Source organism: Mirounga angustirostris, unplaced genomic scaffold (assembly GCF_029215605.1).
Source record: "Mirounga angustirostris isolate CCGP_5_RB_7025 unplaced genomic scaffold, mMirAng1.0.hap1 SCAF_13, whole genome shotgun sequence".
In the NCBI taxonomy this organism is placed as follows: Eukaryota; Metazoa; Chordata; class Mammalia; order Carnivora; family Phocidae; genus Mirounga; species Mirounga angustirostris.
In genome coordinates, this window is record NW_026991721.1 from 107,718,761 (window position 1) to 107,742,343 (window position 23,583).

General features: G+C 42.2%; 1 protein-coding gene and 1 long non-coding RNA gene across 3 annotated transcripts in view; one reads left to right on the plus strand and one right to left on the minus strand.

The window, feature by feature from the left end:
• LOC135362435 (uncharacterized) overlaps nt 1–9,206 on the minus strand; it is a 120,328-nt gene extending 111,122 nt beyond the window's left edge. Inside the window, exon 1 of the long non-coding RNA XR_010407132.1 lies at nt 8,737–9,206. This is a non-coding gene — a long non-coding RNA (uncharacterized LOC135362435). The remainder of the gene's footprint in view (nt 1–8,736) is intronic.
• A 301-nt stretch (nt 9,207–9,507) lies between these two features.
• Nucleotides 9,508–23,583, plus strand: part of PDGFD (platelet derived growth factor D) — a 222,356-nt gene continuing 208,280 nt past the window's right edge. The window contains exon 1 of one of the 2 annotated variants that reach the window (XM_045895156.2): nt 9,508–9,807. In XM_045895156.2, the coding sequence (XP_045751112.1) occupies nt 9,684–9,807 (124 nt within the window). In that variant the 5' untranslated portion in view covers nt 9,508–9,683. The remainder of the gene's footprint in view (nt 9,808–23,583) is intronic. The other variant, XM_045895155.3, reaches the window with a different exon arrangement.

Consider the following 23,583-nt stretch of genomic DNA (forward strand, 5'->3'; position numbering starts at 1 on the left):
CAGTGTGAAGGTTCCTCAAAGAATTAAAAACAGAGCTACCCTATGACCCAGCAATTGCACTACTGGGTATTTACCCCAAAGACACAGATGTAGTGAAAAGAAGGGCCATATGCACCCCAAAGTTCATAGCAGCAATGTCCGCAATAGCCAAACAGTGGAAAGAGCTGAGATGCCCTTCAACAGATGAATGGATAAAGAAGATGTGGTCCATATAGACAATGGAATATTACTCAGCCATCAGAAAGGATGAATACCCAACTTTTACATCAGCATGGATGGGACTGGAGGAGAGTATGCTAAGTGAAATAAGTCAAGCAGAGAAAGTCAATTATCATATGGTTTCACTTATTTGTGGAACATAAGGAATAGCATAGAGGACATTAGGAGAAGGAAGGGAAAAATGGGGGGGGGGGATTGGAGGGAGAGATGAACCATGAGAGACTATGGGCTCTGAGAAACAAACAGGGTTTTAGAGGGGATGGGGGTGGGAGGATGGGTTAGCCTGGTGATGGGTATTAAAGAGGGCACGTACTGCATGGAGCACTGGGTGTTATACAAATACAATGGATCATGGAACATTACATCAAAAACTAATGATATATTGTATGGTGACTAACATAACATAATAAAATTAAATTAAATTAAAAAAAAAGAAAACACTGTACTCTGCACCAAAGACATTCGACTGCTGACCTTGCTGAATTCTTATACCTCATTCATTTAAGAAGAGAGTCTGTGATTGGTAAGTATCATATGATCTCACTGATATGAGGAATTTGAGAAATAAGACAGAGGATCATAGGGGAAGGGAGGGGAAAAAATGAAACAAGACGAAACCAGAGAGGGAGACAAACCATAAGAGACTCTTAATCTCAGGAAACAATTGAAGGTTGCTAGAGTGGAGGGGGTGGGGGATGGGGTAACTGAGTGATGAACACTGGGGAGGGTATGTGTTATAATGAGCACTGGGTATTATATAAGACTGATGAATCACAGACCGGTACCCCTGAAATAAATAATATATTATATATTAATAAAAATTTTTTTAAAAAAAGAAGAGAGTCTGACCAATATTTCCTATCAACCACATATATAGGACACTATTCACTTCACTAATGAAAAATCATTTCTAATATTGCTTATACAAATTAACAAAGTCTTCATGTATATATTTGGATAAAGATATGTGGGCACAAAGCATTCAAATTCTCTAATGCTGATTTCTGACAAAGATCGTTTTTACAAATGCTAGCCAATTATTGCTTTGGTTTAAATTGGAGTTAATTTGTATACACATACATATATGTTACAATATTAATATTTGAGTTTTAAAAATAAATGTCCATTATATTGGTAATGTAAAACCTTACCATATTAAACAACATAGCCAAAGGAATTTATATGTATTTACAGTAATTAAGCACCATTATTATATTTTTCAATTAATGGAACATCCCATTGATATCTATGAGCTCCAAAGAGTTATATCAGGATGTTTGCAAGCATAGTAAATAAAGCCTCCATACTGAATTTTAGTTCTTCTTTTTGTACATTGTTTAAAAAATCCTCTCTCATTCTCAATTTTACTATATTATTCTTGATGTTCCACCCTCCAGTCTGCTACTTGAGAAACCTCATATTTGATCTAATTAAAATTATGTACAGGGGCACCCGAATGGCTCAGTTGGTGAAGCGTCTGCCTTCGGCTTGGGTCATGACCTCGGGGTCCTGGGATCAAGCCCTGTGTCGGGCTCCCTGCTCAGTGGGAAGTCTCCTTCTCCCTCTCCCTCTGCCCCTCCCTGCTATTGCTCTCTCTCTCAAATAAATAAAATATTTTTTAAAAATGTTTAAAATTATGTACAAACTAAGACCAAGCCAGCTCTGTATTAGGGCCTAAAGTTTTCTCGGGAAGTAAAGCACACAGACTTTCTAGAATGATCTTTGGAACACCTAGCTTGGATGTTCAAAAACTGCCCCTCAGTTTTATTATAGTTCCTTCAAGTTGCTGAATAAGTTATTTTCAAAACAACGTGAAAAATAAGTTATACCAGATTTTATCGACCTTAATGTTTTCGTATTTTCTACAGTTATGTTTGGCTTCAGAAGTGAATTCAACAATATTCCAAGCTTGGTAAAATTAATATTGTATTATAAAAAACAATTACATCAACTTTAATGCATTAGGGAAAAATGTATGTGTGGTCAAGATGTTGGTCAGATTGAGACAATTAATTTGCGTATTTTTTATTCTCAATGTAATACCATCCTGCGTGTGCCTTAGGATCATATTAAAAATGCTGCTGGGCTTCACGGGGGTCTAGACAACACTCTTAATAACTAAAAACATTTGAAAATGACCTGAAATAGAACTATTAAAAATTCCCAGCTGTGCCGCGAGTAATAGGATTATTGTTCAAAAACTAGATAATCTTGGGGGAGATATAACCATAAAAGTACAATATCCTACAGTTGGGGAAAAAACTTTTAAGGCCTTTCAAAACTTCTCCTTAGTGAAGTAACTTCATTTTTAATGCTCCTGTTGTTAAAACAGTCCCCACGATAATGCTTTTAGTAATTTAAACAACAACAACTCCTGTCCTAAGATACAATTCATTCTATTTTTAAACAGGTCAAACTAGGTTTTCTGTGTTTTTTTTTTAAATATGGTATGAATTAGAATGTCCCTAGTTCTAAATGTTTTATAGAGCAGGGATGGTTTATTTACATAAACCATTTTCCATATAGTAGGTCTTCAAGTACATGCAGATCATCTGTGTGTCTCTCTGCACCCTTCACCCCTACCCAGTTCTCCCTCCACTTCCACTCTCGCGTTTTTATCTTCATAATCATTAGGACAGGTTCTCGGCAGATGCTCCACCGTTCCTGTGGCCTCATCAGTATGCATATTAGTTTCTCTACATTTACACATGGCGCCCAGGCAGATTTTAAAGCCAAGCCATTTATGTTAGAACTATAATTTGGACAGATTTTTTTTTTTTTTAATTTGCCTTTGTTCCCTTGAAATGACCTACGTCTTTTCTATGGTCTCCCACATCCTTTCTTTGTCACGCTTTTTTTTATTGTTTCACGTTGTCCAGTCCATTCGCAAGATGGCATCTCATCGATTGTGCTACATAAGTCAACAAGGGTTGCTGATTCCTTCAAACCTTCCTGAGAGGTCTGGAGTTTCACCCCAGCCAACTCAAAAGCGGAAATGGCCAACCCACAGCTTGAACTAGCAGTGCCTTTTCATAGCTTGGAGAGTAGCCTAGGCTCAAACATAAAAAATACAATCGTGAAAAACAGGTCATGATCTGGCAAAGATGCCACATTAGATTATATTTCAGGATTCTTCAATTAATCAGATTAAAAAAATATTTGCAAAAATATGTTGATAAGACTGGTGAATAGTGTCCACCTGTTGTCAAAACAGTCTCACCTTGGTAGAAGTTTAAAATTTTCAAATGAGGGACTCTTCCTGTCTTCACTTGGGAAACAAATTCCTTATGGCCTCAAAAGAAAAAAAAAATCGACGAGAAAAATCAGGGTCAGCGTCTAATGATATGATTTATTTCTACCATAAGTTAGCTTATTGAAAGTAAACTGTGGGGGCGTCTGGGTGGCTCAGTCAGTTAAGCGTCCGACTTGTGCTTTTGGCTCAGGTCATGATCTCAGGGTCGTGGGATCAAGCCCCATGTCGGGCTTTGCTCTCCGCCAGGAGCCTGCTTGAGATTCTCTGTCTGCCTCTGCCCCTTGCCCCACTCATGCTCTCTCTGTCTCAAAATAAAAAAATTTTATAAAAAGTAAATTTTATTATTCATTTTCTGCAACACTTTCAATACTTTTTTCTCTTCCACGGTGCACTGCTATTTCTTCAGTAGAGAAGATGTAAGAAGGGAAATCAGGAAAGATAACCGAGATTTTAGAACACAAAAGATGGCCTCGGTCTCAAACCCTCAAAAGCAACTCCTTGATGGAGGAGAATTACACATCCAAATGGTGAAATTAGTTGGCTAAGAATAAAGAATCTGGTCATTACTAAGGGTTAAATACTCACTCAAGTTTTAAATACTGTCATTAATAAATTCAAAAGGGGCTCAATGGAAAATAATAAATGTATAATATGAAATTCCACAGGACATAAATATAGAGAAATATTTTCTTGATTGGATTAAAATTCTCACTCAAGGAAAGGGAACTGAATACCAATTTGTTGCTCAGGAAATGAAGAGAACTCAAAGTATGACAGTTCACTGGATATAAGCGCATCTTGTGAAGATAAAAGTGCAGGATTCTAAAGGAGACTGGCAGACATCCCAGATCAATTAAGGAAGGAGTTCTGCAGTGTATGCAACATATTCATCTTTGAAACCTTAAATTTAGATAATGCAGCTCGAGAATGGATAAATAGAAATAAAACATATAACTAAGCTGAAGAAAAATTATAGATATAGGGATTCTTTTCCATGACAGACATATAACTCAGTGACTCATTCTATTAAGCTGAATCACTGGTTTATTCAATGGAGTAAAAGGAAACTAATGCTTGACAGGACAGACTAGCTGACTGACTGACTGGGTCTGTTAGTTGTCAAAGAGTCAAGGTGATAGTCTCACTACAACCAGTTCTTAAAGATCGAATCTGGAAGTTAGTGCTCAAAACATGCCAGCAGGTTGGCTGGAGAAACCGTACCTGACACTGCTGGGTGGGAATCTAGACAGCATGTGGTGACCGCATACATGTATTATGTACAGAGCATAAGCGTGTAGGATAAACTGAACACACCTGGACTTATGATTGTATTACTATGTATAAGAATTTTCTTCAGAAAATAGAAATCGGCTTGCATTTGAGTTGATCAAGTAGATCTAACAGTTGTATTTTTTGCTATACATTTAGTATGGGCCATTGCAATTATAATTTTAAAGAAAAGTCCTTGACGAGAAGGAACTCAGTACCATCGCCTCTTGAGGAAGGGCCCTGCTCAGAGCATGGGCTCCCCCACCAAGAATTGAAAAGAGGAAAAGATTAATGTTATTTTGAAAGAAATTAAATAAGTCAGTGAGTCTCAGTCCTCCTAAGAGCCCTAATTTCAGTCATTTCTACACTTTTTACAGAGAATGTGATACTTTTAAGAAAAGGTGCTTTAAAAAGTCTACATTATTTTACTGTTAATAATAATGGAGACAAAAGGAAAACTATGCTACATGTAGCGAACGAGTCAGTTAAAAATATGACAGAATTTAACAAAAGGAAAATGTTAAAAGACACTCATTGAATGGGTTGAAAAATGATGTGCTTCTTGTCAATGAGTAAACATAATTTAATGGCACATTTTGCACATACCTGATATAAAATATTCTGTAACCATGTTGATATTCTGGGTCTTTCGAATCATTTGGAACTATTTAGAAAACTCACCATGGTTTGTCATCTCATGAATATTTAATTTCAGTTTTTGGCACCAACTATTCAAACATTATCTTTTATTCAATTACAAAATCAACTGAGTTTAATCCAGTTTTTCCGAGCCAAATCATAGGTCAAAATGATTTTGCTAACTGTCTTAAAACACCAGAGTTTGTCTCTTCTCTGAATCTGTCACAATTTTAATCAACTGTAGTTAATCTCCTCAGTTATTCCCACCACTAAAACATATCCCCGCTCTCTATATTTTTATGCATTAGAATCACTGATTTCTCTAAAGAAAATATAATTTTGAAAACAAAAGTAACTATTAATATTAGATGATAAGCCAACCTGTTTAATCAGTTTATTACAGGAGTCCTCCCATTATCTACAAGGGATAAGTTCCAAGACCCCAGTGGGTGCCTGAAACTACAGAGAGTACTGAACCCTATAAATACTGTTTCTTCTTATACGTACATACCTACGTTAAAGTTTAATTATAAATGAGGCACAGTAAGAGATTAACAACAATAATAATAAAATAGAAGTATTATAATAGGACACCGTAATAAAAGTTATGGGAATGTGATCTCTCTCTGTCTCTATCAAAATATCTTACTGGACTCACTCTTTTTATGAGGATAGGAGATGATCAAGTGCCTAGATGATGAGCTGAGGGGACGCGAGGTGCATGAGGGATGCGGGGCGCTGTGACGTAGAGCTAGGCTACGATTGACCTTTGAAAGATTCGTCAGAAGGACAATCACAGTCTCTGGACTTCGGTTGACCGCTGGTAATTGAAACAGCTGATGGCGAAGCCACAGATAAGCAGAAGGGACTACCGTATATATTAGTGATTGAAATTCCAAATGTCAGCTCATTAAAATTTGTAGAAAACTTTCCTGTATGTTGTGTTCTTGTATATACTCACAATTTCTAAAAACTATTTAAATGCATTTGAACTTGATAAAGCTACATATGTAGACTATGGTTTTAGAGAGAGAGATGATGATGAGGTTTAACAAATTAAACAAAATAGATTTTCCAAAAGAATTCTTGAAGGTCATCTACTATAACACTCTCCTTTTGCAGGAACAGATCTACGTCCCATGAACTTCAATACTGCCAAAGATCAGTCGTCTATTCGCAGAGCAGAAATTAGGATTTTATGTCAGAGTGTTCTGCTTTTTCTGAGATCGGTGAGTGGAGGATGACTAACCCAGGGATGTCCTCTTTGAAGAGAGTAGGCTTCATAACATGATGTCTATAGTCAAGAGAAAGGTCCTGCACTGAGTTATAAGTTAAAGGCTGGGAGAAGTTTAGTTAAAAAAAAAAAAAAAAAAAAAAGGTACTGGTATGAGCCACTTGCAGAAATGAGACACGCCCCATTTCGTTCCTTTTCCACTGTGACTTTTATGAATTCCTGAAAGAAGCATATTTGAAAATGTAGTGGAAAACACCATTCTTGTGTTCTGTTTATGTAAGGAAAAGAATATATGATAAAAAATCGTGTCACATTCTAACCTACCCTTTTAGCAAATCATTACTGTGAGAATATATATGTTTGGGATAAATGTCACTTTGCATGGACCTATTATAAATTGCTCTCATATTTAAAAATGTTTTCTAAACAGAAGTATCTTTTATAGTTATATGAATGTCATTGAACAATGGCTAAATATAGAATAATTGATTTATTCTGAACAGCAGTAAGTATTTATAAATCTGACTTCTTTATGTTCCCTCACGTTCTTCTAACTGGCCTGTAAGCATTTAAAAACACGATGTCAAATTCAGTGTTTTGCTAAGTTAGTTTAAGATACGGGTAAAAAGAAAATTGAATCATCTCATCTTTAATCTTGTTACCAGACCTTCCTCAGTCTCTCAATATATCTTCCTCAAGTGCCTCTTCTGTGTGCAATGATACATTAGTTGGTGTAATCAACCTCATTTGTAAGAATTAATTAGGTAATATTGAAAACCAGATTCAGAAGAGTTGGTTACGTACAGCTCCCTACTCTTTTTTTTCAGAGATTTTATTTATTTGAGAGAGAACGAACATAAGCAGGGGGAGGGGCAGAGGCAGAGGGAGAAGCAGACTCCCCGCTGAGCAGGGAGCCCGACGCGGGACTCGATCCCAGGATCCTGGGATCATGACCTGAGCTGAAGGCAGTCGCTTAACCGACTGAGCCACCCAGGCGCCCCAGTTTTTTGGTTTTATCATTGACCTTGGGTATTTACTGACATTAAAGATCAAAAAATGCAGATTCCATGTGACATCCTTTACTATTCTCAATATTTGACATTATGAATTTACAATGCCTTTACACAGTATTAGTATCTTGGGCAACACTACTTTGAATACTTTAAATTCAGTATTTTATATATTATGATAAATGATCCTCTTTAGCATTTGATACTTTTACAACATAAACCACTTGCACATTTTTTTTTCATTTTTCCTATATTCTCATTTCAGGGTCTAGGTCTGAAATTTAATGAGCATTTTCAATCACTTTTTAAAAATGGTATAATATACTTTAATTAGTCTCAGTCTTATCAGTCTCTGACTCTCATTAAAATATATGGGTGAGTATGATGTGTCAGCGTGGGATCGTCAGCTGTAACAAATACACCACTGTGGTCAGCCCTGTTGATGATGGCAGAAGCTACCCCTGTGTTTGGGCAAAGTGCATATGGGACATCTTCGTAATTTTCACTGGGTTTTGCTGTGAACCTAAAAATTTTCTGGAAAAATAAAGTATTAATAGAAAAAAGTAATCATTGCTGGTCTTGAAATTGACTTCACAACCCACAAACCTGCAGTTTGTGAACTACTGTTTTAGACAAAATGCCAGGGGATGAACCACATGAATCTTTGCGTATATGGAAAGAACACAGGTATCCTAGTCCATGTTGGTCAGTGTAGTTGTCAGATGACTTTCTTCCCGAACTTTGTACCCTTCTCAGCTGCTCCCGGCTCTCTTTATCTGGGTATCACTGACTTCTCATACCGCAGACTTTCAGGGGCTGGAAGGCCTCAAAGAGACTACTAGTAAATGTCTCTTTTAGTTCTCATCAATGAGCAGCTGAGAAATTATGTAAATTTGGATTTTAATTCAGCTACAAAGCTGAATGCCAAAATCATTTCATATAATTGTCTCCACAGCCATACAGACTGCTACCCTCCACAGCCATACAAAGTTGCTACCCTCCTTTCCTACGTAAAGACACTGAGGCTCAAGAGGTCAAGTGATTCGCTCAAGGTGACAAAGCCGGTAAGCAGCAGAGCCGAGACCTACTGCGTTCCCAATACAGTTCCTTACCCCGGGGAGATAGCTGCATGATGCAGAAGTTCCTAGAATCCACAGTCCGTTCCTCTGGGCCTCTGGGCTCCCAGATACCGAGAGGAGGGAGGCCCAAAGGCCTGATGCTCCCTGCCTCTTGCTATGGACCTTGAAGAAAAAGAATGTAATGGTCTGTCGACTTCACCTTTCAGTGTGCCCCTAGCTCACCCGCACCCTGACCTGTAGCCCCTTCTACTGCGCAGGGGGTGGGAGTGGGCACAGGAGAGCACCCCTGACCATTTCTTGTGCCCTTCACCACACGGGGCCATCACAACTGGAGCCCCTTGAGATAAGAAGGACGTCTGCTCGCCGTCCCACTGGCGGGAACATCACCTCGACTCGGCTAAGGTCACGGCCGTACCGGAGCTCAGAGGGCTCAGCATCAGGCCCCCTACGTTGCCCTGGCCCGCGCTCTCACCTCGTGAGGTCGCGAAGGAGCGGAGTCTGGTTCCGGCCCAACCGCAGGCCCCATCCCCCCCCCCCCCCCCCCCAGGGCGGGAGTTCGGCCCCGGGGCGGACCAGCAGGCCGCCGGGGCAGACGTGCTGGGACCGAGCGCCTCCCCGGGCTGCGCGCTGCCCCGCGCCGGGTGCGCGGCGGCCGCGGGGCCAGGGCCGGGCCCCCTCCCGCCCCCTCCCATCGCGTCCCGCCCCCCCCGCCGCCCCGCCCCCGGGGCCCGCCGCCGGGGCGGGGCGGCGGGGCGGCGGAGGGCGCACGGGCCCGCGCGCCCCGCCGCGCGAGCTGCCGCCGGAGGGGGCGGACGAGCGCCGACCCGGGCTGGGCGCGCCGCCGTCGCTCGGCCCGCGGCGGCACAGGCCAGGGCGGCGCCCGCCGCTCCGACCGCCGGGCGAGCAGGACGCGCGCGCCGAGCGCGGCCAGCGGCTCCGGGAGCGCAGGCGGCGGCGGGCGGCCCCGGCCCCGCGTCCCGATGCGCCCGCTCGGCCTCGTCTACACGCTGGTCTGCGCGAACTTCTGCGGCTGCCGGGACGCCTGGGCGGCGCCGCAGGGCGCCTCGGTCAGGGCTCTGCGCAACGGCAGCCTCAGGCGAGATGGTGAGGGCGCGCCTTTCGGTTCCTTCGGTGCTGGTTTTTAAGGAGTCCCTCCGCTCTGTCGTTGTCGTCAGAGAACTTTTCCGTCCGGAGCCTGCCGAGGGCTCCGCTCGTGGCGGCCCGAGCGCGTCTGCTTGCCCGGGGGGGCCTGGGGGCCTGGGCGCGCGTGCCGGCGGCGGGGGCTCGCGGGGGCCTCCGGGCGCCCCGAGAAGTCCCCCCTGCGCTGCAGCCGCCGACCCCAGGGTCCCGAGCCGCAGACTTGCAGCCGCCCCGGCCAGGCGCCCGACCTTGGGCTGGAAACCCGATGGATGGGCGTTTGCGACGGGCGGAGCGGCTCGGCAGTGGCGCTCTGGCCGACCTACTCCACTTTTATCGTATCCGGAGGGGACGGGGAAGGATGTCCTTCGGTCCTGCAGTCGTGTCTGAACTGAGGACTCGCGTATTACTTACTTCGGGGAGATGGCCGCGTGCAGCGTTTGCCCTTCATGTCCCCAGAGCGAGTTTCCCCCGCGGGTGCGGAAGCCCCGAGTCCGGGAGACGGGGACAGCCGGGGCTTCGTCAGCACCGCACGGGGATGTGCTCCCGGTGTCCCCGCACAGAAGGCTTTCCAGCTGTTGCGAGAAGCGAGGCTGCCCAGCTAACCTGAGCGGCGTCCCAAGCAGGCTTGCTTGTTCTCCTTTGCTCTGGAGGACACCCGGGTCAGTGGGTCCCAGACCCTTTAACTGAGCTTGTTTGGTTTCTGGGCTACCACCAAGACCCGAACCTGATCCATTCTTTCATTCCCAACTGCAGCTGATGTTGCCAGGAAGCTGAAGCTGTTTCCACCATCTGCCTGAACTGACCCATAGTCTTTGGGTTTTTCCCTTCCTCAGTACCACCTCTCTTTCTGTCTGCCTGCTGAAAGTTCTAACACATCCCCCAAAGAGCTCACCAAGCTCTTCTTAATGGCTTCACTGTTGGACTTGACAGTACATGTTCTCCAGTAAATTCACAGCAGCCATCTTACTCCCTTATCAGTTTCTCTCTTGATATGCCCTTAATTTGGACTTTACAGCAAGGCTTTTGAACTTTGAAACAACAACAAAAACCTAGTGTATTTTCTGGTGATAAGTAGGCTGTGGATTTCAGTGTGCTCGAGTCTTACAAGGTGGTGTAGTCATGTGGAGAGGGCACAGGGAAGCCTCAGGGTCACCGCCTGGCCAAAAGATGCCCCTGTGTTTCCAGAATTACTTTATCACAGTGTTTTTATGTAAAATATTCCAGCAGTGGCTTGCCCTCCATCTTAGTTAAAGTACAGAGTTTTCTTACTAGAACTTAAAAAAAAGGTTTAGGCTCAAGACCAAACTTTTATAGTTTTGCTTCTCTCATTAATGTTTCTGCCAGGGATGATCTTCTCCTACTTGAGTTTTTGGATTTGTTAACGTTTGCACTTTATATGCCCTCTCAGCTGTGTAGAATAAAATGCCATGTATAATTTGCATGACTTCATAGCCATAATTTTGTAATCCTTAGCCTCCCAAGTATCAGTTACAAGATGTCAAGGACAGAAAGTGAAAAGTATGTAACCATTGCCTGGTAACCCAAGATTCCAACTAAAACCAAGGCATGCAGCTCATATTTTTTTAAAAGAATACTCTCCTTTTAGTTTTCATTGTTAAAGCTCTGTACATCTGTCTAGTCTATATGATAAAGGCTTTATTTTATCAGAATTTTGAAAACTAACCTGGAGCAATTTATTCATATTTTAGTTAAAGCTGTTTTGCAATTACTAACAGCACACACATGCACACACATTTTGATTAATTTGGATTGCTCAACACTTTCCTCAATGTCAGTCTCATTTTGCAAACAAAAATAGGTGGGGGGAAAGGTTAGATTAAAAAAAATTGTTATATACTGAGTAAAAAAACTAATATAATGGGTTGTTAGTTTGGGCAATTTTCAAAAGGCATCTTACTCTTTTTTTTTTTAAAAGATTTTATTTATTTATTTGACAGCGAGAGAGGGAACACAAGCAGGGGAAGAGGGAGAAGCAGGCTTCCCGCGGAGCGGGGAGCCCGATGCGGGGCTCAATCCCAGGACCCTGGGATCGTGACCTGAGCCGAAGGCAGATGCTTAACTGACTGAGCCACCCAGGAGCCCCTCAAAAGGCATCTTACTCTTAAGTGTTACAGAGCATGCATTCTCAAAGAGAGACAAAATTGCCCCAAAGTAGCAAAATCAGATCTTAGAGGGTGAAAAAATCTTAAATACTACAATGGTTTGTGGTCCTCCAAAGGGCCAGTATATATAAAGAGGTAGACAGTGTATCTGTAGTGTTAACATTTCATAGGGAGGAGACATGATTAGGAAAAAAAAAGTCTAAACAGGCTCTTGAAGGGAGGAATGATGATAATGAAAAAAAAAAAAATTGAGAAACACTGCCATAGGGTTTTGCTGAGGGGGTAAGAATAAAGGTTCTTTGAAAAAGTCTAGACATCATCTGGAAAATCTTAATCACAACAGTTGGGCTGTTGAGAGAAAGTAATAATGTATTAAATTAAAACCCTTGTTCTGATTCCAGACATTTTTAACTGGTTCCCCCAAAGTTCCTTTGTTAATGAAAACAATAATCTTGTTCTTTTGATTGTCATGTTAAGACAGGGTGTAATCCTGGAGAGGACATGGGCATGGAATGTAATAAGGAGAAATACAGAAGATAGAAGTTTCCAAACATTAATTTAGGGTCCTCAGAAAATCGGGCCCTCCTACTACAAGTGGTAGGAAGTCACAATAAAAAATTAGCCATGACCCTTGAATAGGGGTTTTAGAAATCGGTATCTAATGATGGAACTATCTTCATTCACAGTTGAGTGCATCAGTTTGTTCCCACTGACCCTGTTAGCTGCCACTTAATGCTGGAGTCAAGATAAGAACAAAGAGGGCAGGCATCCTGTCATGGGCATGCGATGTGATGGATCCTGTCCAGCCTGACACACAGAAGCCGTGTTTTTATTCTACCTGTCCCTCATAGCTCCAGATAGCTGGAATAGCTAGAAATGGTATAGAAGTGTTAGAATCGATCAATGATAATCTCCTTCTACCCAGTGTAGGAGGCCGGTCTGCTGCTGTCTCCTGGCCTTCCAGAACTCTCCATCACAATATGTTTTTATTGTAAAGGGGTTATCTGCAGACCCCTTCCCAGCACCTGCAGAAGGGCTCAGGGTGACCCAATGGTGGTTGAATTTGGTCCCTGTCTCCAGGAGGAAACTAGATTCTGCAGCTAAGAAGGATAAAAGTATCGTTTGCAAAACTTAATTGATTATTTATACGTCCTTATATCATATTTATTATTTGTAACTGATTTACTTTTGATACCCATTCCTGCTCTGCCTCCAGCACGAGGAAAGTCTTAATTTAGCAGCAGAATTCCCATATTCTTGTCTTAGTGCCTGCACGGTTGGTGCTTTTGTAATAACTGGTCACAACTGGTGTTGCTCAGAGTGTAGATCAAGAAGTGTAAGGTAGCAATTAACTGACAGTATTACTTACTTATTTTAAGATCGAGCTAGACAGAACTTCCTGCTGGGGTGCGGGCATTGGGGATACAGATGCACTCTTCCTTTTCTTGACCTTTTGTTGTTTTCTGTGTCACTTTCAGGTGCTGGTGGGAAATGATTCTGAATTTAATGTTGTTTGTTTGCTTAATATGCCGATACTTGAATGGTCTGTTACATTATCATTATCTAGTCATAGGCCTGCAGGTTTACTAATTGTGGTCTTAGATCTTTAAGGAGTCAACCTTGTTTCTTAGATAATGTGGGTTTCTGTCGTCAATGATGACAAAGATTAGATCTGTTAGAAAAGGCGACAGAACAGAGGACAATGTAAACAAATTATTAGGGTTTATTTGTTTTTTTGAAGTAACACGGACATACGGTATCCTCTATATGCACCCCTATATATAGGATATGTGTTCTGTCTATTGCAGCATTATTTAAAATAAACAAATTATTTTTAAAGTGTTGGAAAGCTGAGAATCAGGTTAGTGTCAGGTCTTATGTTCTTCTGGGTTTATATTTTCTGTTCGACTCTAAGGGCATCAAAGTTTCATCATCTCATAGAGCATCGTGGTGATTATGTATTTTAAATGTTAACATGGCTATGACTTGCTGCCATGGGTTATAGTATTTAATATAGATTCTTCTAAAGAGACGAGTTTAAAAGGGTGGACGTACACTCTATAGGAGGAAATGCCACTAGGTTGTGAGTTATGGTAATGACGTTGATTTTTGTTTATGGGATTTCCCTTCAAGCAACGAGAGCAAAACTTTATTGTTTCAGAACAGTATGGTCAACCAATGGAGCAGTACCCAGAGTCATCGATCTTTACTGACCAGTGATAAGCATGCTGTCACACAGGTCTCTTGAGTATGCGTGGTCTCAACCCCGTCATTCTGAGTCTGGAAGGATGTGTGTATTTATGTGTCTGTCCTTGAGAGCTGAGTCATAATGCACATCATCTCCCTTCTGGAACTACTCTTCAACTTTCCCAGCTGAATTGATCTGATTAGCTTAAAAAGGTACTTCCTAAGCATTAATAAAATTCTTCCTTATATTAAAATAAGAACATCTTTTAAGTGAGCCGGGTGTGGCTGCCCCTAGCTCATCTATGCCCTGTCCTTTAGGTAATGATTTGTCTCTCACAAAGGAGTCAGAGGGCTTAAAAAAGGTGGAAGTGGATCACGTTTGAGCTCTCTGTCCTTTTTTAAGGTTGTCTCCTTTTAGTTCGTTCCTTCCTTGGTCTGGACTGTCCTCTAAACATGGAAGTTTGGAAATGAATGTACAAATAGTTCTTTGTCCTGAGCTCTGCTGCTGACCCCCGCTGTTACTTATTCATCTCTGTGGCAATTATTTATTGTATCTCTAATCTTTGCCAGTTGCTGTGCTGGATGCAGAGTTATCTAGCACATTATGAATAAAACATGCATGGGTCCTGCCTTCTTCCAGCCTATAGTCTCCTGGACAATAGAGACAAAAGCATACTTCGTGCCAGTGTGGTACTGTTGTCTTTCAGGTGCATTCGGGAGAGTCCCAGGATTCCCCGCCCCTTCTTCGACAGAACTATTTCACACACGTCTCTACATTTTTGCTTCACATATCTGAATCCATCAGAAGAGTTTTATTTGAAGAGGATTTATTTTGCAATTAGAAAAGTGTGAAGGCCCAATGTAGTGTGATATTTGCTTTTATGGAGGAAATGCACAGGGGTATGGGAATTCGCAAGGAGCACCTAATGGAGATTTGAGGGATTGGGGAAGGCTTCCTGGAGGAAGTGGTGTCTAAACTGGGGAATGAAGGGTGAGTAGGAGTTAGAAATTGGGGGCGGTGAGGAAGGAGGGTGGAGATTGCCAGTGGGAGACAGCCCTTGCCAAGATTTGGAGGTGAGAACGTAGCCATCAGGTGTCCACTAAGTAAAGGCCTGGGACGTGATGTTAGGGAGTTCGGCCGTTATTTGTAGGGCGGTGAGAAGCCACCCAAAGAGTGAGTTTGGAGAAAGATAGGGCCTGTGCTGTGTTTGAATACTGACTGCCAACGTTCCTGAGAAAGTCAGCCAGGCCAGTGATGTGATCGGGAGCAGTCTCCCTATACTTCCGCTGCCCCTGGGACATGAACACGGGACCACTTAATTTTCAGCATGATTGTGGTGGACGTGACTGGTTTTCCTAGCGTGAAATTTCCAGATGTGAGTTGCCAGTGTCCTGGGACGTCACTGAAGTCCCCTCACCCTGGGTGTCCCCGCTGTGGCTCAGCATGCCAGATGCGAGATTCTGCTCCCTGTACCTGAGGTCTCGTTCAGATCATGTAGAGAGGGAAAGCAGCCTGTCTGGGGTGTTTACCACGTTTTAAGGTATTTCAAACTTCCATATTTCAGAATTAATGCAATTTAAAAGGGAACATTTTTACATTGACTTTTATGTGAAGGACGGTTTGGGCAAAAAGGTACAGGGGGATATAATACATAATAGCCAAAAAGAAAGAATCCAAGACAAATACTGCATCCAAAAAAAAATGTTCCCCCTCCCCACACTGTATTTCAGGACCAGATGTAAGTCATGAATAAAGGAATAAGCTCATGAGACACTAACGTGCACAAGGGCACATACGGGAAGAAATATTTTCTTCCAAGGACTTTTTTCCAGAATGAGAATGAAGTATGCCTTGTTTTTACATGCATTGGTGATGCATATAATAATATATCTTTGCTCTGCTCTGTCCCGTGGTATGCTGACATCAATATATTAGCTTTAATATTCATAGATTAATACTGTGCTTTTTTGTGCTTTGTGCTGTGTGCAGGTTGGTGGTTTTTGTGTAATTGGGAGACAGGCATCTCCGGAAACAGCCTGCTACAGACATAGGAGGTGTCTTTCGTATGAGGAGGGGTGTTTTCTGATTTTAGGTTTTTCCCTTGAGCACTTTTTTGGTAGAGTGTTGATGAGGACAGACAGCGTTAGACAGCGCTTTGCCTGCAAAAGTGAGCCAGACATGATTTGGAATCTTGTATCATAGGATTCTTGATTTCTGGAATTTGGAGGCCAGCAGGCCTTCCTGGGACTGCTGGGCATGCTGAATAATATGCCGTGTTAGTTTTGAACAAGTCATTTCAGACCCAACAGGTTCTGCATTTCACTGAGACATGCAATAAGCAATGTAGCAACGGCCCACTTTTATTTTTTAAAGATTTGATTGATTGATTGATTGATTGATTTTAGAGAGGGAGTGCATAAGTGGGGGAGGGGGGAGAGAGAGAGAGAATCTTAAGCAGACTCCCTGCGGAGCCTGGAGCCCGACGTGGGGCTCAATCTTATGACCCAGAGATCATGACTCCTACGGAAATCAAGAGTTGGATGCTTAACCAAATGAGCCACCCCAGCGGCTCAGTAACAGCCCACTTTTACAGACTTTAGCTCTTCAGCAACCTCTACTATGTAAAATGCAACCAAATGAACCAGTTAAGTATGCAGCAAATCCCCTTAAAAGCCAACATCAGTGTTGTAGTTTATAAGTTCATGTGGTAGACACTGAAAGACTCTTCGCCTGTACTTTCCATCTAATTCCATCCCGCTTGTTTTGGTGGTTTTTACATCCATAGCAGAATAGGAGCGTGATATTGGAATAGAGAACAAGACTGGTTCGAGTTACGCACGCTGTTGGTACAGATAACTGACAGCTAGTAGTTTTTCTGCCTCTTGGTATTTCCACGCCTTGGAAAGCATTCATAAGATCTAAGCAAGCATAGCTGGCTTAGGCTTCTTATTGAATAAGGCCAAAAAAGTTCCTGCCTGCAATGTCTGTGTCCCCTCAGAATTCATACATTGAAATCTTTTTTTTTTTTTAAAGATTTTATTTATTTATTTGAGACAGAGAGAATGAGAGAGACAGAGAGCACATGAGAGGGGGGAGGGTCAAAGGGAGAAGCAGGCTCCCTGCCGAGCAGGGAGCCCGATGCGGGACTCGATCCCGGGACTCCAGGATCATGACCTGAGCTGAAGGCAGTCGCCCAACCAACTGAGCCACCCAGGCGCCCTATACATTGAAATCTTAACTCCCAGTGTGATGATATCAGGAGGTGGAGCCTTTGGGAGGTTTTTAATGGCATTAGTGCCCTTATCCAAGGGACACCAGGGACATCCCTCACCCTTTCTGTGATGTGAGGATACAGCAAAAAATACTGGATCTGCCCAGGCCTTGATCTTGGACTTCTGGCCTCTAGAACTGTGAGGAATAAACTTCTGTTGTTTAAAACCCACTCAGTCTCTGGTATTTCATTGCAGCATTCTGAATGGGCTAAGACATGCCTCGCTCCAGATGTCACTAGGGAATTACTATATTACAGCCCAGTAACGTTGCTGATTTTTAAAATCATGTCCTTGATTAAGGCGCCTTGGGGGCTCAGTTGGTTGAGTGTCCAGCTCTCGATTTCTGCTCAGGACATGGTCTCAAGGTCGTGAGAATAAGACCCGCATCTGGCTCTGCGCTCAGCAGGGAGTCTGTTTGGGATTCTCTCTCTCTCCCTCTGCCCGTCCCTACCTCCCTTGCAAGCATGCTCCCTCTTTTTCTCTGTAAAGAAATTAAATAAATGAAATAAAATTATGTCCTTGAGTCATAAAGGAAAGTTTAGATAATGTGTTTGGTGGGTTTACCAGAGTCCTGAACTGAGAGTGGTATTAGCTTAAGTATATATGGATCTCAACCAGAAAATTGGCATTTCTGTGACAACACTGTGGAAAAGAATGATTGTAGCCTGCATGATAATAAACATATTATCATTCTTTTGGTGGTAGATTTGTGTTTGTCAAGAGGGAGATGAAGAGGAATTTTATTGGCACTTTGGATTAGACCATATTGGGGTCAGAATTCTTAATAACTTGAGTGAAGACATAGAAAACACATCTGCTAAACTTGGGTATTTTAGCTGTAAAGAATAGTTAGAGAGTTGGAGTAGATGCAGAGATGCAGGCTTTTGCTCTAAAGGGCCAGATACTAAATATTTTAGGCTTTCAGGCTATAAGGTCTCTGTTGCAATGACTTGACTTGACCATTGTAGTGTGAAAGCAGCCATGAAATTACATAGAAGAGCAGGTGTGGCTGTGTTAATTCCAATAAAGTGTTACTTGCAGAAACAGGCAGTGGGCCTACAGGCTGTAGTTTGCTGACTACTGAATTAGAAAATCCACATGCTCTTAGGTGGAAATGATGGGCTGATTCTATGAAATTCAACAGGAATAAGTGAAAAATATCATTCTTTGGCTAGAAAACAAGAGCAACTACATAATTACAGAATGGAGTAACTTGGATTAACAACAGCTCATACCACGATGGATGGATGGATGGATGGATGGATGGATGGATGGATGGATGGATGGATGATTGGATAGATAGATAGCTGACTGGATGGATAGATAGATGGATAGATAGATGGATGGATGGATGGATGGATGGATGGATGGATGGATGATTGGATAGATAGATAGCTGATTGGATGGATAGGTAGATGGATAGATAGGTGGATGGATAGATAGGTAGATGGATGGATGGATGGATGGATGGATGGATGGATGGATGGATGGATGGATGAATGGATAGGTGGATGGATGGATGGATGGATAGGTAGATGGATAGATAGGTGGGTGGATAGATAGGTGGATGGATGGATAGGTAGATGGATAGATAGGTGGATGGATAGATAGGTGGATGGATGGATGGATGGTTGGATGGATGGATGGATGTATATGTCTATATCTGTGTCTGTATTGTCTAACTGGTTTAAATGAACACAGCTAATGCTTCAACAAATGGTGTAGTTGCTAAACAACGATCACTACTTAAACCTGGTATCAGCATTAATACTGTGTCAGGATCAGGGAGGCCGAAGTGCTCTTTTAAGTCAGACTCTGTTCCAGTCCATTGTGCGTGAGGGTTTGTGGTTAGGGTCTCTCTCCTGTGGACAAAGCTGCTGACTCCTTCAGTCCCATGACCTAAACCCACAGTTTACTCCTCTTCTGTCTTTAAATTTGCCCTTCTTACTGGCTCCATCTCCTCAGCCAACATGTGTGGTCAAGTTTCCTTGCACCCTCCCACAATGTACACAAGCTGTTTTACTATTTTTCTTCTTTATCACCACATAAGCATCTTCAGTTTCACCATGACTCACTGTCTCCTCCTTCTCTCCTCTGCCTTACCTACTGTGACATGCAGTCACTCCCGTGGCCCTACTGAACTGCTCTGGGTTGACGTCACTGTGGTGATGTCCCTGTGACATCACTCTGATGGGCTTGTCTCATCTTGAAACATTGTCTTCCCTCGGCTTGACACTGTCTCTCCTTTGCCTTAACCGCTCCTAAGTGCCAGGTCTGGAATGGTGATAGAAATAAAGCCAGAAATAACACAGTGCTTGTTTTAGGTGCTTTAGAGGAGCAAGATTAGAGAAGGCCTTAAAAAGTGTATCTTATGTGTTATTGTCCCTGTAACCATTATGAATAATGAAAGGAGGAGCAAAGATCTTAGAATGTAGTAGGGATTTTGTTAGTACAGAAAGAGCACTCAAAGATAAAAAATGTATTACAACCCAGTAAGTGCTACAATTGCAATATTTTGCGGGGAGATATGTATAGAAACATTATATAGGTTTATCTATATCTATGTCTACATATATGAACTTAAAATGTTTTAAATAGAAGGGTATTTATGGCTATTGAAATATGACATTGAACACAGACATTGACATAGATTTTGTTCTCTTATGTCATTGAGCACACTCTTATTTTTTTCTCCTCAGCTGGGTCTTCATCTCACTATCTGCCCTTTAAATACTGGTATGTTTTTTTAAGGCTCTGACCTCAGCCTTATCGTCTCACTTTTCTCACTGATAATCTCTGGTAGATCTTTGTTTTATCCAAAGTGTCAATTGCTGCTTATGTGTCAAAGACCTGTAAATATACGTTTACTGCCTCTGCCTCTTCACTGAGCTCTGAACTTGAGGTCTGCATTGGCCGATCCCGTAAGGGCTTAGAGTAAACTCTCCAATTTAGAGGCCTGAGAGTGAAATAATTACTTTTTTTAAATATTAGCTTATTCATCCAGTGGTGAATGCCTTAGCAGTATTAATCCTTGTGGTTAATTCTTTCAGATGCAGCACAGTTATGTTTGCCTGGACCATGGGTGGGTGTACGGGTGGGGGGACTACATCACTCTGCGCCTTTCTGGACCCCAACACTCCCCAAGGAGAATTGGCTACTCCTTTATTTATCCCACATGTCCATCATAAAGCCTATAAGGGTACTTACTTATGTACATATCTGACATTTTTGGATGTGAGCGTGCTTGCTGTATTTAGTGCAGCCAAGCATCTTCATCATCCATTTCACTGTCTGGCACACAGGAGAATAAAGTTTCAGGAATCAGTAAATCAAAGGCATCCAGGGTCTCCTTTTTGTGCCGGATCTTTGAACTGCGCGAGCCCTCCCACCAGCAGACTGTAAAGGAATGGGAGAAGGGGTGTTTAAACCCTGACTCGAGGGTGACAGGTTTCTGTTCATTGTCTGGGGGCTATTTATATCCAGAACAGGCTAGGCAATAGGAGAGGAGGAACAGGTAAGGGAAGGTCACGGAGACAGACTCTTCAGGCTTTGGGAGCCTGTGTGGGACCCACGCGGATGGAACTTAGAGGCAGGGAGGCAGGAGAGAGACATTATTTTTTTTAAAAGATTTTATTTATTTATTAGAGAGAGAGAGAGCACGAGCAGGGGGAGTGGCAGGCAGAGGGAGAAGCAGGCTTCCCGTGGAGCAGGGAGCGCGATGCGGGGCTCGATCCCAGGACCCCGGGATCATGACCCGAGCCGAAGGCAGACGCTTCACCGTCTGAGCCACCCAGGCACCCCAGGAGAGAAACATTATTTATATGAAATACATGCACAGTGAACATGAAGAATCAACAGTGTTTTATTGTGCTTTTAAAGTAAGAGATTTCATGGTTGTGGGCGTGTGAGAATAAAACCTGGTAATTCTGGAGCACTTGCAACATGGCAGAGCGCTCTCTAGCCTCATCCACAGTGGCTGGTGTGAAGGGTTGTTTCCAGCAGACTTTGTGGATAATGCCTAGATGACACATACTTTTAGACTGTTGCCTTAGGCATAAGCATGGCATTTGGGGGTTCACTTTGGACTAATATCAATGAAGTGTGTGAAGAGTTTACCCCCCCCCAAAAAAACCCTCCATGCATATACTGACTACAATGAATCCTTTCAGATACAACTTTCCTTTCCAGTATTAATATTTGAGTGTTTTTACATGAAATTCCTGCTACTTAATAAAAGTTCAAAAGAAAGACATTAAGGATCAGGAAACAAGTCTTCAGGTTCAATCTGGATGATTAACAGACATTAAGAAAGATTAATGCATCTCTGTTCTGTGCATACAGAAAGTGCGTGTTTAACCCATCTATTATTTTACTGAGGATTAAACAAGAAAGTTGCCATTGAATGGAATAAAAAATATATGTATTTCCTATAAAAGCACAAAGTTCATTGATGAAATAAATATGGAATTAAAGGATTTTTATAGAGTTGTTAATTAAAAAAAAAAGAATGAAGTGAGAGCTATTTGGAATTTAGTTTAAATACAGCATCTGGGGGGATTATTTAAATACCCTAAGAAGAACTCCTGTGGCTTTGTATTGTTTTGATTCAATTCTGTAGATGAATGCTTTTCACCAAACCCAATTCCAGTAAACATGATCACTGCTCATTGGCTCAGCAGATGCTTATTGAGTGCTGCCTGCATGCCAAGTTCTGGATGATGCACTGAGGTAGGAACAGGTAAGCCTTAGGCACAGCCTCTACTCTTTTTTTTTTAAGATTTTATTTATTTATTTGACAGAGAGAGACACAGCGAGAGAGGGAACACAAGCAGGGGGAGTGGGAGAGGGAGAAGCAGGCTTCCCATGGAGCAGGGAGCCCGATGTGGGGCTCGATCCCAGGACCCTGGGACCATGACCTGAGCTGAAGGCAGATGCCCAATGACTGAGCCACCCAGGTGCCCCGGCCTCTACTCTCTTAAAGCTTATACTTCAGCCAAAGAGATAAAACGTCTCTGTGAATAAGCACAAGACAGCGTCCACCTGGGCACCATCATTCTGTGTCCTAGGCTTTTTGTTTGAAGACTTGGTCCTGTTGGCTTACTTGTAACCATACATCGTCTCTCCTAATATTTAGTTCAGAAAAAAAATGATACTGGTCAAGCCGTTGTAGAGCACAGGATTCTTCAAAGGTTGAAAAACAAACTCCCTCATTGGTTCTTACTATTCTATTCATTAAAATTTGAGCAGAAAAGTAACTTTTGATTATAGAATGGGGAGTCGTACTTTCTTGATTTTCTCTTTTGTGTATTTAGATGTTAGCCTAAATATTCCTGAACCACAAAAGCAAAAACTGTGGGCTCCCTTAGCAACCCACATTAACTATTTAATGCTTACTTATTAACTTTTTTACTATGTCATATGCAATATGATTATTTGACCACTTGATGGCAGTAGAAAAAAGACAGCTTTATGCATCATATTTTTTTTACTCCCTCTCTTGGGAATGTGAGTTAAACTAGGGAAATTTCATACTTTTCAAATACATTGGAAAAAAATGAACAATAATGGTAATCTGTCACTAATATACAACCGTTCTCATCTATGTGATCTCAATAAATTTTAGATATAATTAAAATAGTTTAATCAGTTATATGACTCCTGAATCGCTTGGTGTCATTTACACACCCAGTTTGCATGCATGCCTAAACTTCATGAAAATAGAATTTAGAAATGTTGATTAGTTGAAAATTATTTTCTGAATGACATTTGCATGGGCCTATATAGCCCTTAGCTGACCAGTTTCCCCTGAGCACAAAACCAGCTAGTTCGCCCCTCTAGACTTGCAGAAACTCCCTGGAGACTCCACATTACTTGCCAGACGTTTATCAGAAGTGAGTTATTCAGGGGGACAAAAGCATTACTATCATATCAGGAGTGAGAAGTCATCGTCTCAGAATCCTTGCATCTGTGAGATCCTGAGGAGACACGAGCACAGTGTTGAGCAGGTGAAAGCTCAGGAGCGTGAAACCTGCAACTCACTCCCACGGTGGGGACAGTAATCAGTTATGGGCATGCAATAGCACATAATTGCTATATAAAAACATTGCGTCCATCCAGCTTTCATAGAGATTGCAGAGTGGCATACAAAAATGACCAT